Source organism: Macrosteles quadrilineatus, unplaced genomic scaffold (assembly GCF_028750875.1).
Source record: "Macrosteles quadrilineatus isolate MER2022 unplaced genomic scaffold, UCM_ALF_1.0 Scaffold_2__2_contigs__length_208266976, whole genome shotgun sequence".
Taxonomy (NCBI): Eukaryota; Metazoa; Arthropoda; class Insecta; order Hemiptera; family Cicadellidae; genus Macrosteles; species Macrosteles quadrilineatus.
This window is the reverse complement of record NW_026542595.1, coordinates 22,223,638-22,239,531: the sequence shown is the minus strand read 5'-3', so window position 1 is coordinate 22,239,531 and position 15,894 is coordinate 22,223,638. Positions and strand designations below refer to the sequence as shown.

Genomic DNA, 15,894 nt, shown 5'->3' with positions numbered 1-15,894 from the left:
CAACGACCACCACAGCCCTAGGACGCGGCGACACCCAGTAGAGACTCTCACCCCAGAAATGCTGAAACGAATGAGCTGATGAACTTTGATTTGAGTCAAGCTTTGCCTAGACAATGGAGGTATGCATGCCGATGTTTTAGACTAAAAATTATGTTCACTTGGTATAATCCACAATAAATTTCTGATTAAAATAGATTTCTATGGTTTTAATCTACACCAATTGAATTTACCTTTAGTGTACAGAGACTTTTTGGCCACCCTGTATATTGAAGACTTTAGCTGAAGTATAAAATAATATGTTGTTCTAAAAAAAACCTATATACGGATTTAAACATAATGACATTTTAAGAATGTTATACTTTTAATAGTAAATTGGCATTTATTTCAATATTCTATCTAAAATGGTTCTCGAGTTACAAGCGTTTTAGTAAACGGCGCCCCCCACCATTTCCCCCCCTCTCCAAGGGGATGTCGACCACGCTGGGGGGGGCGACAACATTCGTTTTCATGATCACTATGGTGCCTATAACAACAATCAGGAATAAAATTGCGTCAGGCTTTCCATGCATTTAACCATCTTCAGATCCTGAACTACCAGGACTGATTTGGTTTTTTTTTCAATGTCCCTAAAGGCCAAAAACACCATCCGTTCAAGTTCATATATATATGTAGCCTACAGTATGTGTCTGACAGTAGTAGACTTGATAGACGCAGACATTGTATAATGTATACCTTGTTTGTTTGTGCCAGATGGAGGTGTGGATATCAGACCAATGCCAGCTGACTGCAGTAGAGGTAGAGGCTGCAGTGACTGATCACTGTGAGGTCAAGGTCGGATCAGTCCTGGGTCTGCTGTTGGGTCCAGACTTGATAGGCCCAGACATTGTATACCTTGTTTGTTTGTGCCAGATGGAGGTGTGGATATCAGACCAATGCCAGCTGACTGCAGTAGAGGTAGAGGCTGCAGTGACTGATCACTGTGAGGTCAAGGTCGGATCAGTCCTGAGTCTGCTGTTGGGTCCAGACTTGATAGGCCCAGACATTGTATACCTTGTTTGTTTGTGCCAGATGGAGGTGTGGATATCAGACCAATGCCAGCTGACTGCAGTAGAGGTAGAGGCTGCAGTGACTGATCACTGTGAGGTCAAGGTCGGATCAGTCCTGGGTCTGCTGTTGGGTCCGGACTTGACTGACCCGACCTTGTGTAGGACCACTCACGCCATCTGTGCACGTCGCTGTAGGGAGCGTATTGTTAATTGGCTCAACTCTCACATCAAGCTGACAGGTATACAAACAATATGATTAATATTACAGTAGAGTCTCGCAAACTCGGCACTCGATAACCCGGCAGTCTGGATAACTCGGCCATCACCTGGCTCAGATAGTTAGTGATTTTTTGAGTCTGAGTTAAACATGAGCTCAAGCCAGCTCAAGTCGAATCATTCACAACTCTTACCAAGGATTTGTTTACAATATCTGATGACTTAATACTGACTTGTAAGTTGTAATATAAATATAAATATAAAAAAGGCGGTTAAAAAGCTTTAAAATTGTATTGTTCTTATTTACACCCTAGTTCCCGATAACCCAGCATTTCACAAACTCGGCACCCTTCCAGTCCACATTACGCCGAGTTTGCGGATCTCTACTGTAATACAGTATATCACTTCAACTGATTTTATTTTTAATCCGTCAAGTTGTTTGGATACGGTTGTAAAATATTTCCCAAGTGCTATGGTAAATCTTATAAACTACATCTGGTGTTAATTTGCAGAAAACCCTTTTTTTGTATTCTTTTAGTTTCTGGATAAAACAAGAGTACAACATTTAGATTCTTATACAATGAATCTATACATTACTTACATTCAACATTTTCTTCAAATTTTGCATATTATTGCTTCATGTAACACAAAAAATATCCCAAAAAAGACGTCAAGCATAATTTTGAGGTTAGGGTCCTTCCACAATGCTACACTACAGTTAATATAGTTATCCTCTTCCGTGTCACTAAATCTAAGCCCTATACCACACTACACTGTTAAAAAAGCATTGACGCAGTAAGATAACAAAATGGCCGATCGGAAAACTAACTGCATGAAAATGATGTACCAATATATGTGGCCCAGCCACCTCAACCTTATACTCTTTACCACTCCCACAATATCTGGTTCCCTATATAATTCCCTCAACTCCCTAGTTTTTCTTATTCTCCATGAGTCTTTAATTGGTCCAAAAATCCTTCTCAATGCATTATTTTCAAAAATAATAAGAATAAGTCTTTTGTGGGATTTTTTGGTGAAAGGCCAAGTCTCTGAACCGTGTAGCACTACAGGTTGCACTATGGTTTTATACATTCTTATTTTGGTGGTTTTGACAGAAGTTTACTTTTCAATAATTTTATTAAGCTCCAATATAATTTTTCTGCTGTCGTGAGTCTGTTTTAGGGGTGTGCGAATAGTGATTTTCAACCTCAAGCCGAGCCGAGCCGAGCTTTTTCTAGCGTCACCTTATCTAAATTATTAAACTTTTTTTTCTTAAAAAAGTGCATAATAATAATGTTCAGTCAATTTTTAAATAAACACAATGTTATTTTAATATGTTTAAAAACATTGAGAATTGTCAAGACATCAAATAGTAGATAATCACGATAAGAACTGAACTGAACTAAATTAAGATGCAAGAAATAAAAGGATAATTGAATGCCTGATATGCAGTGCAGACTGAGACAATCAGATTGTCTTTCATAACAGAACAGCAATGCGACCTTGAATGACGACAAAACAACTAGCAAGACGATTACATTATTATGTATATTGTAACTACTACTATGAATATTTAATTCTATTTTGTATTAATAAATACAAAATAAATTTAAAAACACGTGATAATTCTTGTTGTTTTCCATGCACAAAATATTTTAGTTTTATCAATCGTATTAATCAAAAAAGAACATAGTTGGTTTGGATCCAAAAAGGTGGAGAGACAAGTAAAAAGTAAACTTATATATTAAAAAATATATAATTGACATATGGAGGAGTAGTGTAGTCATTTTGGGGGTTCTAGGACAGAGGAGGGAGGAGTGTAGACCACGTGGGTTGAGGTAGGTAACCTCACTTTGCCTAACCTAACCTAACCTTACAGGCAGAGACTGATCCTCTGATTTGGACGACTTTACAGAAACGACAACAGCTTTTGAATCTCATTTTATATAGGACCACCAATAGGTTCTCAACTGCACAAAAATGGCGCCGATTGCATCATTCGGTGCTCATGTTTTCACTAGAGGATTTGTATGAAGATGCAGTATTTCGATCTCAATGTATACTGACACGCCATTTGAAACTCACGTTCTAGGACAGAGGAGGGAGGAGTGTAGACCACGTGGGTTGAGGTAGGTCGGGAAGGGAGGTGTGTCCATGACGTCACATGTAAACAGAGGATGATCTTACAGACAGAGACTGATCCTCTGATTTGGATGACAATTTTTTTTTGTGTAGATATAAAGAACGTTAAATCAGTTCTCATTTGGCATACTTGTCGTACAATAGGATCTCACGGCTGAGATCGAAAACGACAACAGCTTTTGAATCTCATTTTATATAGGACCACCAATAGGTTCTCAACTGCACAAAAATGACGCCGATTGCAACGTTAAATCAGTTCTCATTTGGTATACTTGTCGTATAATAGGATCTCACGGTTGAGATCGAAAACGACAACAGCTTTTGAATCTCATTTTATATAGGACCACCAATAGGTTCTCAACTGCACAAAAATGGCGCCGATTGCATCATTCGGTGCTCATGTTTTCACTAGAGGATTTGTATGAAGATGCAGTATTTCGATCTCAATGTATACTGACACGCCATTTGAAACTCACGTTCTAGGACAGAGGAGGGAGGAGTGTAGACCACGTGGGTTGAGGTAGGTCGGGAAGGGAGGTGTGTCCATGACGTCACATGTAAACAGAGGATGATCTTACAGACAGAGACTGATCCTCTGATTTGGATGACAATTTTTTTTTGTGTAGATATAAAGAACGTTAAATCAGTTCTCATTTGGTATACTTGTCGTATAATAGGATCTCACGGCTGAGATCGAAAACGACAATAGCTTTTGAATCTCATTTTATATAGGACCACCAATAGGTTCTCAACTGCACAAAAATGACGCCGATTGCAACGTTAAATCAGTTCCCATTTGGTATACTTGTCGTATAATAGGATCTCACGGTTGAGATCGAAAACGACAACAGCTTTTGAATCTCATTTTATATAGGACCACCAATAGGTTCTCAACTGCACAAAAATGGCGTCGATTGCATCATTCGGTGCTCATGTTTTCACTAGAGGATTTGTATGAAGATGTAGTATTTCGATCTCAATGTATACTGACACGCCATTTGAAACTCATTGTTTTCATGTTGATTTTTACGTGTCTTCTGAGTGACTCAGCACGTGGTTCCGACCACGCCAATCCTTCGGAGGCGAAAAAATATTTTTTTGTGTTTTTCAGTTATTTTGCGTATTTTATTTCTGTTATATTAGTTTATTGTTGTAAACTCGATCTGACCATGGCTTTTGGGTATCAAAGCAAGTTTTTCATTGACACCGTTGTTGTAGTTTCTAATCATGACGTCTGTCAAAACGTTGTTGTACCTGCATGGGAGATACAATTTTCTTAGATTGCCACAAGGGTCTTCTTCGACAGTAGCAGTTACCGAGGGACCGTATCTCGTCACGACTCGCTGCAACTCCACTATTCTGTAGGGATGCTCATGTCGCAGCTCTTCGATTTTAGTGTATTTGGGTGCTTGGCACGCTTTAAGTAAATCTACCAATTGTGCCATGTCTCTCACTTATATAAATGTGCAGTTACATCACCTTGATTATGTTCCTTGATATGTCGTAGGCAAACGCGTTTTCAGAGACTACGATGACATATGCGGTAGTGCCTGAATCGGCCGATGGTGATGCGATTGCGTTTGTGAAATCGAATTCTATTTGAATGTCACTTCTAGAACGGTCTGTATTCATCGGATGAAGATGTGTGTCGACAACACACAGTGGGTAGTGTGAAATAAACTCGCTTGGGTCAATGATCATTGAGCTGTCATCGAAATTCACCTTACGATATCTCATGAATTGCTCGTAAATCACTCTCCAACGTCCCTCGAGGATTGCAGCGTTTTGTAGTTCTTGAGGGTAACGTTGACCATTTATTTTAACTGCAAAGTTTTTTATATTTTCGCTGTCAAATTGCGCCGGGTTCTTTTTCTGATCATTCGTGCGGTTAGTTTGAAAGCACATGATTACGAATCTAGGGTTGTATACGTTTCTATAAACGTTTGTAATGTCGAATGTGTACGTAGATCCGAACACACCCTTTTTGTCAATACATTGCCACTGATAATAGTTGTAGACCAACTCGTCTTTTTCACTAAGTTTTGTTAGACCATCGATTAGTTGGATTTTGCTAGTTGACGTATATTCCACTATGGGAACTCTGAGAACGAAGGAAGTGATTTTCACTTTGCCATCCTCAGGTTCGGTAGCTGCGGTACCGGTTCCTTTCCAATGGTATAGAGCATCGTTATCTTCAGCTCTTGTGAATACAATCTCGAATCCACCTTTGTACATGGGGTATCGCATGTGGTCAAAGAACCCTAACCCGAGATGCGCTAAGGTTCCAATTGCTTCGAACTTGCCACCACCAAGCGAGTATCTTGATGCGAACCCACAGTTTTGCAAAGCGGGTTTCATCGATTGAGGATAGTTTAGAATACTTTTGATAGTGCTTGTAATTCCCGGATGATCGACCACATCGATTGTTGTGTTGTGTTTTTTCAGTTCGATTCTTGTAAATAGGTATGGTATGAAATTGTCAATAAGGGCTATAGTGGCAGTCGCATCATATGCTTTACCATCGGATTTTTTTACTACCTCACCGCAGATGTGATATTGAATTGCTGAGTCGTAAAACGTGTCTCCGTGATCGAGTTTGAAGATTGTGTAATTGTTTGGTGTGTTGAAATTCAACTCGGATATCGGCATAACAGCTCGGTACTCGCTTTTCACCACTCCGGTGGAGAAACGTTCGTACAGTGCTTCCATTGTCTACAATGACTTAATAACACAGAAGAACAAAAAAAATATAAGCTAATTATTTTTATTTATTTTTTAATTACATGGTATATATATATATAGGCTTACTCATCGAACTCCTCTTCCATGTAAGCTTTGTGATCATCCAAAAACTGTTGTGAAACGATCTGGAATTTTTTAATGTATTCCCAATCGACTTTGTTTGCGTAGTCGTGTATGAACGACTCGGAAAGTATTTGGTGCTTGCTGACAGCAAACCACGCATGCTCAAAGTTTGGTGCCATCTCACGAAGGAAGCTCTCACTGAATTTTTGCCTCTTCAGAATAGGACCCCAGTCAACACGATGAAAGTAAATACGTAGCATATCGATGGAGAAATCATAGTGAACTGACAACAGGTCCCAGTTGAGGTACCTATCGAACTTCATAACGAGCTCGTCGGTGAGTACACCGTTCGGTGCCTTCGGTTCGCGGGACAAGATTCGCCAAGCGTTGTCCATGCTGTTCACTTATATATACCCATTTTTTTCCTACAGGGATATGAACACGCGGATGTACCTAAGCCCATCCCTAGTTTACGTTTCAACCACATCGCACCTGTGGTCGCGAGGGCTACGCTCCTCTCGTTAATGTCCGCGTCGCTAGACGTCACTCTATCCCACGCCGCTTTCTGTAACGCTTTATCTGCGACCCATCTGTCTTCGGGCTTCCGGTGGTCTCTGTACCATATGTCGTGCTGTTTACACGCATCGTCTAAAGGGTTCACACCCTTGTCACCACGACCTAATCGTTCAGCGAGCTTCGTGCCTGGACCGCAGAAGTTGTACGTATCGAATTTCCAGTTACGCGGGGCGTGTAGTTCTACAGGTAATTTGTTGATGATGTCGTTCAACAATCCCGAGCCTTCTATCGCGCGTTCAGGCAAGGCTGACAAACATCGTACTACGTATTTGACCCCGTTCGGTTGGTCAATCAGTTCTTGCATACGGTCGGATATGAATTTAACAACAGATAGTTTTTCGTTGTGAAAGTTGTTGTTGCCTGCAACCTCCTCTGCGTAAATAAAATTCAGACGGTTGATGAGCTCGTTGAGGTCTTTGATGTAGCGATATTCAACCGGACCATCATGGTAGCGTTTTAAACCGGATCCCGTCAATAGATCCCTCTCCATATCTTGTTCAATCGGATCGGTCGGTTTGATAACTTCGTCCCAAATAGGTTTTATCATTTTCCGCCATTTTTGTCCTGAACTAGATTTTGGACGTCGTGTAGTAGGATCATTTTTCTGGAAGATAGAGTTTGTCATCAAAAGCATATCTTTATATGTCTGCCAATCGTTTGATGTGTATTCATTAGACTGCACAAACCCTTTCTTCGTTAAAAGTTTCCAAAGTCCTTCAGTACCTTTAAATCGTTTGTTGTTTACAATAATATCATCATAATCAAACCCAATCGGTTCAGAACCGATTTTTAGTTGCTCATCTATCTCATCGAAATAAATGCCGAATTGAGAGTCACTAGCTCGTGGTAGATATTTAGTTCCGACCACTCCGAGATTAACGACCTTGGTATCCATCAACTGTTTTATTGATTGATCCGCAACTACTTCCATTTTTTCATCTTCATCATCATCGTATTGAGTGGAACCGATATAACCAACTCGGTCTGGTGTACTAGAGACTGATGGTCTAAAGTTGCGTTTCATTAGCTGGTTGTATTTTTGTTTTTTCAGCATTTCTTTTGTTTTTTTCTCCAGTACCTCATCCTTTTCTTTTTTCTCTTTAATCGCTTTGGTGATAGCCTCGTACTTTTTCTCCCTTACACGTTGTTCCTCCATTTCCCTAACATGTATTTCTCCGAACTGGTTTTGCAGAGTGGTTTGCAGTTGCTCCAGCTGTCTAGCTTTTTCAACTGTCAGAGGTTCATCTCGCGTTTTACTTGTTACTCGTGTTGGGGGTTTTGTGATGTCTTGTATTGCATGTGTATTGGGATGGGAGTTTGTAATCTCCTCCAGTTTCTTAGCTCGTTCTTTCTTTTCCTCCTGTTCCGCTGTCCGAAATTTTTTGACGAGATTCTTTTCTAGAGTCTCAAGTCGCTTAGCTTCTTTTGTATCCATTGTGCACTTAGTAACACATAAACACGACGTAAGATTCACATCGTTATTCCAACATGTACATGTGAAACGTTTATTGATTGTAGAAACGCTCTTTACATAAATATAACGTTTATTTAGTGTAGAAACGCTTTTGATAAAAATATAACGTTTATTTAACACAGAAACGCTCTTTAATTTGAAATATCGTTTTTTAGCATAAACACTATCATTTAGTGTAAATACGCTCTTACGTATAAAATATCGTTAATGTAACAAAATACACGTATTTGATGCATAAATGTTTTTATTAGGGATATAGCGTTTCCTTAAACATACATCTATATTTACCTAGATGCGTTTTTTTAGTAGTGTCTATTGACATAAAACCGTGAGGTTCCGCCCAACACTTTTTACACATGCCTACAAACTCTTGGTATATCATATCGGATCCAACGAAGTCGTTGTATATCTTTTGTGTATAGTGTTTGTTTTGTGTGAATATGCACAAAAGATTAACGTTATTCCTTATTACTTGCATGTCTACCCGTCCGTAGCTCTGACTTAAATAAATGCAAGATATCTGTTTATGACGCCCTCGTATGAAATAGTCTTTTATTTTTGTTTGTTCTTCTAAAAGACAATCGTCAAACACCACCAAAGAATTGGACTTACATTCGTCTAGAGGTATCAAGTCACTGCAGTTTGAGTAAAAGTATGCAATAGTTGTGCCGAGTGCGTGCTCTACTTTTTCATAGTGTTTACGTAGCTGTGTGTATGCTGGCTGATCAATGGATCGGCTGAATACATAAAGGTTTTTGAACTTTACACCCTTTACGTTATAGATAAAATTGAGCAATAGGTTTGTTTTTCCACACCCTGATGAACCGACTATAAGACATCTTAATGGGTGTGGTAATAGATTATTTATGGATCCTTCTTCGATGCAGTACACATTGATATCCATTTTAGGACTTATATAAATCTAAAACTATTACACATTCAACGTTTTCGTTTTGAAGCAAGCGATTGTTTTGATCTCGGAGAGTGATGTCGATTCGGTTGATCGTTTGTAAACCATTCCTCAGAGGAACGTACAACTTCTCCGTTGGCACTTCATATATCTTGTAGCCATGTGCTACATTCAGGAAGAACGTGTACAACAGTTCTGCTTCCACATGTTTGTGTCTGTGCTCATCGTGGCTGATGTAACTGTGCTCTACGATGTTGCAGTGTACCTCTATGGCGTCCACAGCCCTGAAATTGGGTGCGTTTGGCGCAGTCAGTAATGTATTGACATCGTAAAACGATTTCTGTTCGGTTAATGGTTTCTCTCCTGGACTTGAGAATCCGAGGAATGAAGCCGCCTTTTCGTCGAGATAAAATTTCAATGGACTTGTTATTGCGATACGATTGTTTTCTCTTTTGATTGAAAATTGGTTGGTAGGTACGTTAAGTTTCAATGCAGTAATATATTCGTTGATTTTTTCATTTAGTTTTTCAATAGTCCAATATCCCCTTGAGATCGTAAATGGCGTCGGGATCAGATAAATATCGCTGTCCCAAAAATATATGTTACCCGGTTCTAACACGTTGTTTATGTAGTTCTCCGACATAAAGCTAACTAGAGCTAGTCGGCACTTGCTACCATCACTGAGGCGGATAGGGTGCTCTGGATGGAATGTCATTTGGCATCCTTTGCCCCGGATTTTCACTAGCGGCATCTTTGTCACTTATATCATTACCATTTTGTGCTCTCTTTAAATTTATAATGTCATCGTGTATATTACCCAATATCGTGTTAAGGTTTGTCTGGAATATAATCAGTTTTTCATTTAACTCGTTTAGTTCTTTCCTTACGATCACGTCATAAAGATCTTTTGATCTGCTGACTTTTCCTATTCTTCGATGTCCGTTTAAATTCACCACCTCAGGGTTCGAAACATCGAATGTTTTTGTTAGTCTATCCACCGTTGATTTTACAGTATCTAATTGATATTTGTTTACAACATCATGTTTATCAATTGCATTGGAGACGCTAACCAAACGTTTGCTTTTAAAACCAATGAAATTGTCCTTGATGTTCATCGTAGATTCTATTTTACCAAGTCTAGTGTTTAATGCTACATGGCTCGAATCGTCGTTAGGTGTTCTCATCATTTTCTTCATTTCCGAAAGACCTGATTTGACAAGATCCCTAATTTCAGACTTTGTTTGTGATTCGATTTGTTGACGAATTGAGCTTTGGTAGTCCACCTCGTCCCCGAATCTATTGAACATGAATCTTCCGCTGCCACCACCAACTCCATACGTATTTATCATCCCGTATAGCTCTTATGATATCATCCCAAGGCTCATCACTAGAGTTTCGTCGTAAAACCTCCAAACACAAATGACCACAGATAGGTGGATCATTATACTCTTGAACAGCAATGTCATTATAGAAGAGATCGTTTGAACCTAAATAGTCTATTAGTTCTAGTGGTGGGGGTGCGTTTCCAAACGAATCGAAATAGAACTTTTTGTTTTTGTCTTTAACATAACAAGTCCAATGGGTTCCAGAAGAATCGATATTACCCAGATTCAAGATTCCACATTCAAACTCCATAGGGGCTTCGGGTAATATCTGTCTCATAAACACTCCTCGAAAGCCACGGATGCCTAATTGGTTAGCATAAAGCTCTATTTCTCCCAGTGACATAGGTTCAAACGATCTTACGGGTTTTTTAAAAGAGAGTCCAGCTTGTTGTTGATGCATCGCTTAAGGCCGGCTCCCTTGCGGTCTTTTTCAATTATTGAATCTAGCTCGTTATCGATCAGGTTTTTCAACCACGGCACGAATCGGTTCTTGAGAATCGGTGCCACCTGATGTCGTATCAATGGAGATATGAAACGTTTTCCATATGGCACCTTTGATTCAACCATTTCCAACATCTCTTTCAAAAGACCACCCTCTTTGTTTTTCAAAAGCTGGTCGTAGCTCACAGCCAGACGTAGACCGGTTTTGTTCCGGATAGCTTTTTCAACAGCCTTGTGTTGTGCTTCGTTAAGCAGTATATGATCCGCTCCACGTGAGAGGCTATCATTAGTTAAACCAATTATAGCAGTTCTACGCTTTTTAAACGCGATGCGTAGCTTACGCTTCTGACCGTCGGACAAGTGAATTCTGTGTCTGTGCAGTTCACTCATTTTTAAGTGTTTCCCACTTATATAAGAGCCAATGAAAATCTACTGTATGAAATGCAAAAGGAAAACCACGTCTCAAGACAGTAGGGAGTATGTCAAAACCGTTAACAACAAATGGCGTTTAAATACGACATGCAATATTTGCGGTCAGCGTAAAGGCGCCTTCGTCAAAGTTCCTAAGCCCAGTATGGCCGCCAAGGAAGTACATAGACCAGTGATCAAGCACTTTCCTCGACGACGTATTGTTACCCTAGGTATAGACGATCTGTGGGCCGCAGATCTGGTTGTCATGAGAAAGTATGCCAGTGAGAATGATGGCTATAATTATATGTTGAATGTGATTGATACCTTTTCAAAATTCGCCTGGTCAGAGCCGTTGATGACCAAACGGGGTGCAGAAGTAGCGGAATCGTTTATGCTCATATTGAAGCGAGCAATTGACGTCAACGGTCACACCGCTCCCAGACTGTTACACACCGATAAGGGCAAAGAATTTCTTAACCGTGATTTTAAGTCAGTTTTGCAATCGTACAACATAAAAATGTATCATACTGAAAATGAGGAAAAGAGTGCAATCGTTGAGAGGTTCAATCGTACGTTGAATGAAAAAATGAAAGTCATATTTGAGACCCGAAATTGTTTTCGGTGGTTGGACATAGTTCAAGACCTGTTACATCAGTACAACAACAGTGTCCATCGTACGATTCGTATGAAACCTGCAGAGGTTACTAATGCGGACGTACCTAGATTGCTTGAGAGGTTCTCCAATATTCCTCACACACCTAGAAAAATAAAATTTCAACTAGGAGACAGAGTGAGGATTGTGACAAAAAAAGATACGTTTGCCGATAAATACAGTCGCAATTGGAATAGAGAGATATTTACTATATCCAAAGTGCAAGACACCTTTCCAATAACCTATAGAATCAAAGATAAAAGTGGTGAAGAAATAATTGGATCTTTTTATGAGAAAGAGCTACAAAAAACCTTGTGCACACCAGGGCAATAAATAACAACAGTGTAAAACACGAAAAAAATATATTTTACAGGAATAGTTTTTTTTACATTTTTTATGTACATTCAGTAGGAATTCTTCTATGTCCCCAGGGTAGCGTCCTTATTCCGTCTCGAAGAACACACCGTTTGTCGTCCTTTGGCGAAAGTGATTTCTTGAATTGTGTCATACTATAAACATCGTGCAGGTGGCTTCGGATGCTGTTGATTTGTCTGTACACATCTTCGAGAGTCTTCAAACATCTGCGATAGTCATCTATTGTGATTTCATTTTCCACCACTGATTTCTTGATTCCTTTAGCCTTTTTAGATGTTTTTATACAATTCAAACCTTCCTCTACGTCAGTGGCATACATTTTTGACTTCAGACCAACGTATTCAACCATGATCAGACCTTCCAGCTCATCTTTCATTTTTCCGAGAACCTTTTTGTTTACTCGAGGCATACCAAAAGGGTTGGCACTTTGATATGCACTCGTGTCGAACTCGTCAATCATTTCTTTCATGTCCATGTACCAGTCTTCTGTATATATGATGTAAATCAGTGAGTCGGTATCAGTATAGGCGAGTATGATCCGATCACCATATCTGCTCTTCATCACTTGATAGTGGAAACGGTATATAAGGGTTTTCGACACATCTAGAATAGCCGCCCCCACGTAAATCGGTTTGTTGAAAAGAAGTGATGTTTTGGTCATGTGCACAGCTGCAAGATGGTCCGTAAATATTTTCCTACTCTTGAATGTAGGTTTGGCAATGAATTTATCCGCCTGTCGTTCGTCGGTTACCAGACGAACGTCCACTCTATTCCGAAGGTTTTCCATAGTTTTCCCAAATACCGCGTTATTCATAAGCTTGTAGAAGTCAATTTCGAATTTATTTTTTGCCTTGGTCCTCATGTTAGTGTTTAAATCGATGTATGGTTTCATCCACGGTTTTTGAGAAAACTCAAGAACCCGATGTATATTTTTTAGTTTCATTCCGAGGTTGAGATACTGTTTTAAATTTCTGTAGTGTACAACGTATCTAGATCGGTCGTACAAAGTGGTGACTAGTTTGGGTATTTTTGACCCAGGTGGAATCATTTTGTGAGGTGCCAGTGGAAAGTCTGCATGGTGGTCATGAATTTCTTCAGGATACTCGAGGTCAACTTCGAGAATGTAGCCGGTGGCCGCGTCATCACTGATGTCTAAAACATTTATTTCAGTATCTTTTCGCCATCTAAAGTCACCGAATGGCATTGCCTGCGACATAGCCCAAGCATATAGGTTATTCGCATCTAAGTACACCAGGTAGCTAGGTTCTTTGTTCTCATCGAAGCCTTGACTCATGTACTTGTTGTTGGCTCGAGCTTGTCTCAAGCAACACTGCGAAACACCTCCACGAATTCCTTTTTCAACCATTAGAATCATATCGAGGTCGGTTAGTAACTGGAGCTCTACATCAGTGAGTTTCAGCATCGCCGACCAGGCTAATCCGGGAGCTGTGAAGTACCACGCTGGATCGAGACTATATGTTTGAAGGCAAACGTCTCTGAAGTTGTCCATAACATCTGCCAACTGGAGGACGTCAATCTTGTTGTAAAACAATGTGTACTCTCTCATATCTTTGATGTTGAACTCATTCCAAACCTTTTGAGCATGCTCATAATCTGATTCTGATACATCACACTTATTTAATTTGTTTTTGAAATCATGAAGTTCCGGCAGAGTTGTCATATCATATTTTGTTATGTTATCCATAAAGTAATAGGGATAAACTCCTTTTCTTGTTACCAACTCTATCTGTGATGATCTGACAAATCTCTTTGTATGCTCCAACTGATCTGTAGTTAAATTGTTAATCAATTGGTCTAAACTTGCACTTAAAAACTTAAAAGAGTCCAAGAATCTCAGTTCCAACCCTCCCCTAACTTGAACGGTGAATGATATATATCGCTCATCATTTTGGGGAATCACTTTGAGTTTCTCACCTTGTCGTCCTATTTCTTTGATGAACTGATGTATGTCATAGCCAGAAAGGTTGTGCAAGAAAACAGGAATAAATTTGGGCTTAGTAAACAATAAGTTACATTTGGAATGGGCAGGGCCTCGATACAAACCGGTGAGGTGGTCGTGATCCCTTACTTTGTCGGTTTCATTGAGAGGTTCCTGGCAGATGTGACAGGTTACCGCTTCTTTATGTCTACGTATCTCTTCTTCCTCCAATGGTGTCATTGGAATGATCTTTTCGTAGATTTGTTTTATCTCCACGGCCTCCTTTTTCAACGCCTCGACAAATTTTCGTCCAGCATCTTCCCCGAAATATGTCGTTGGAGGCTTTTCACTGCCAGAGATATAGTAACAGAAACTTATAGCTTCGTGTTTCTGATAGATGTATGTGTACGATCTCATAGCACCGTTTTCATCAACTCCCGATGGTTCACAAGTAGAAATCGGGAGGAGCATGCTCTCCAGATCGGCATAAATGACATAAGGAACTTTCATTGATTTATTGTGTTCTGTAAATCTTATTTTGTCATTTTTTCCAGCGGTAGGGAGCTTTATTTTTAGAGCATCATGTCTAGAGCAGTCCTCCATATGTGTCTTCAAATTGTCTTCGTTATGAAAGTGCTGAAGACAACGTCTGCATATATAGCATTTTCCTTTATGTTTTGTAGCTTGACTGCGAACTAAACGAGATAGGTTTTTAATTAGACAGTAGTGTGAGTTCGTTCCATCTTTAACCAACAACAGGTCTACATGCACGGGCTTTTCTTCATCTGTTACACACAAGGGAAAAACATCACTATTTTCTTCAAGACCGTATACATTGATCGATAATCCTGCACGCTTTTCAAATTTTTTTACATCAGTCAGTTTGACTGGAAAATCTATCCCATCAAATAACTTGAGAAATCCATCTACGTAAGCAGTGTAGCTGTCGATCCGCTCCGGGTGTACGTTTGAAGGGGGGAGTGCTGCTAGACAACACCACATGAAACAACGCTGATCATTGTTTTTTATGTTTACAACAGCACGTTTCAAGCGAATTTTTTCTGGCAGGGCTATGTAACTAGACCCTTTCAAAGGCTTAAGTCGGTTGATATGTAAAAAAAGACATTCAATCGTTTTCATGTTCCAATTGGAGCCTTTGTGATTAAAACTTTCCATCTCAGTCAATAGTTTTTGTTTTGCCTCATTTAACAAATCTGATAGATTAGAATCTTCGTAAATGATGATGTTTTTCGTTTTGAATTCAAAATCAGATTCGACTTTTTCCGTAATCCCTTTAGCGAACTTTGTCTTAAGGATAAGTTGGATTTTCAATGAAGTTCCCTCATCACGAACCTTTTCAATTATAAGTTTTTTGGAATCTTCGATAAAAGTTTCAACACTTTTGTAACCATTTACTTTGACATTATTGTAGGGATGGTCAAGTCTCGAAATTTCGGGAAATTTTCAATCTCGTTACACGAGACGAGATTACTTTTTGGCCGAGATTTTTATCGAGACAAGA

General features: G+C 39.5%; 1 protein-coding gene across 1 annotated transcript in view; it reads left to right on the top strand.

Moving 5' to 3' along the window:
• Positions 1–15,894, top strand: part of LOC128983996 (protein disks lost) — a 66,733-nt gene that overhangs the window by 33,514 nt on the left and 17,325 nt on the right. The window contains exon 12 of the mRNA XM_054403277.1: positions 751–1,285. Coding sequence (XP_054259252.1) covers positions 751–1,285 — 535 coding nt within the window. The remainder of the gene's footprint in view (positions 1–750; positions 1,286–15,894) is intronic.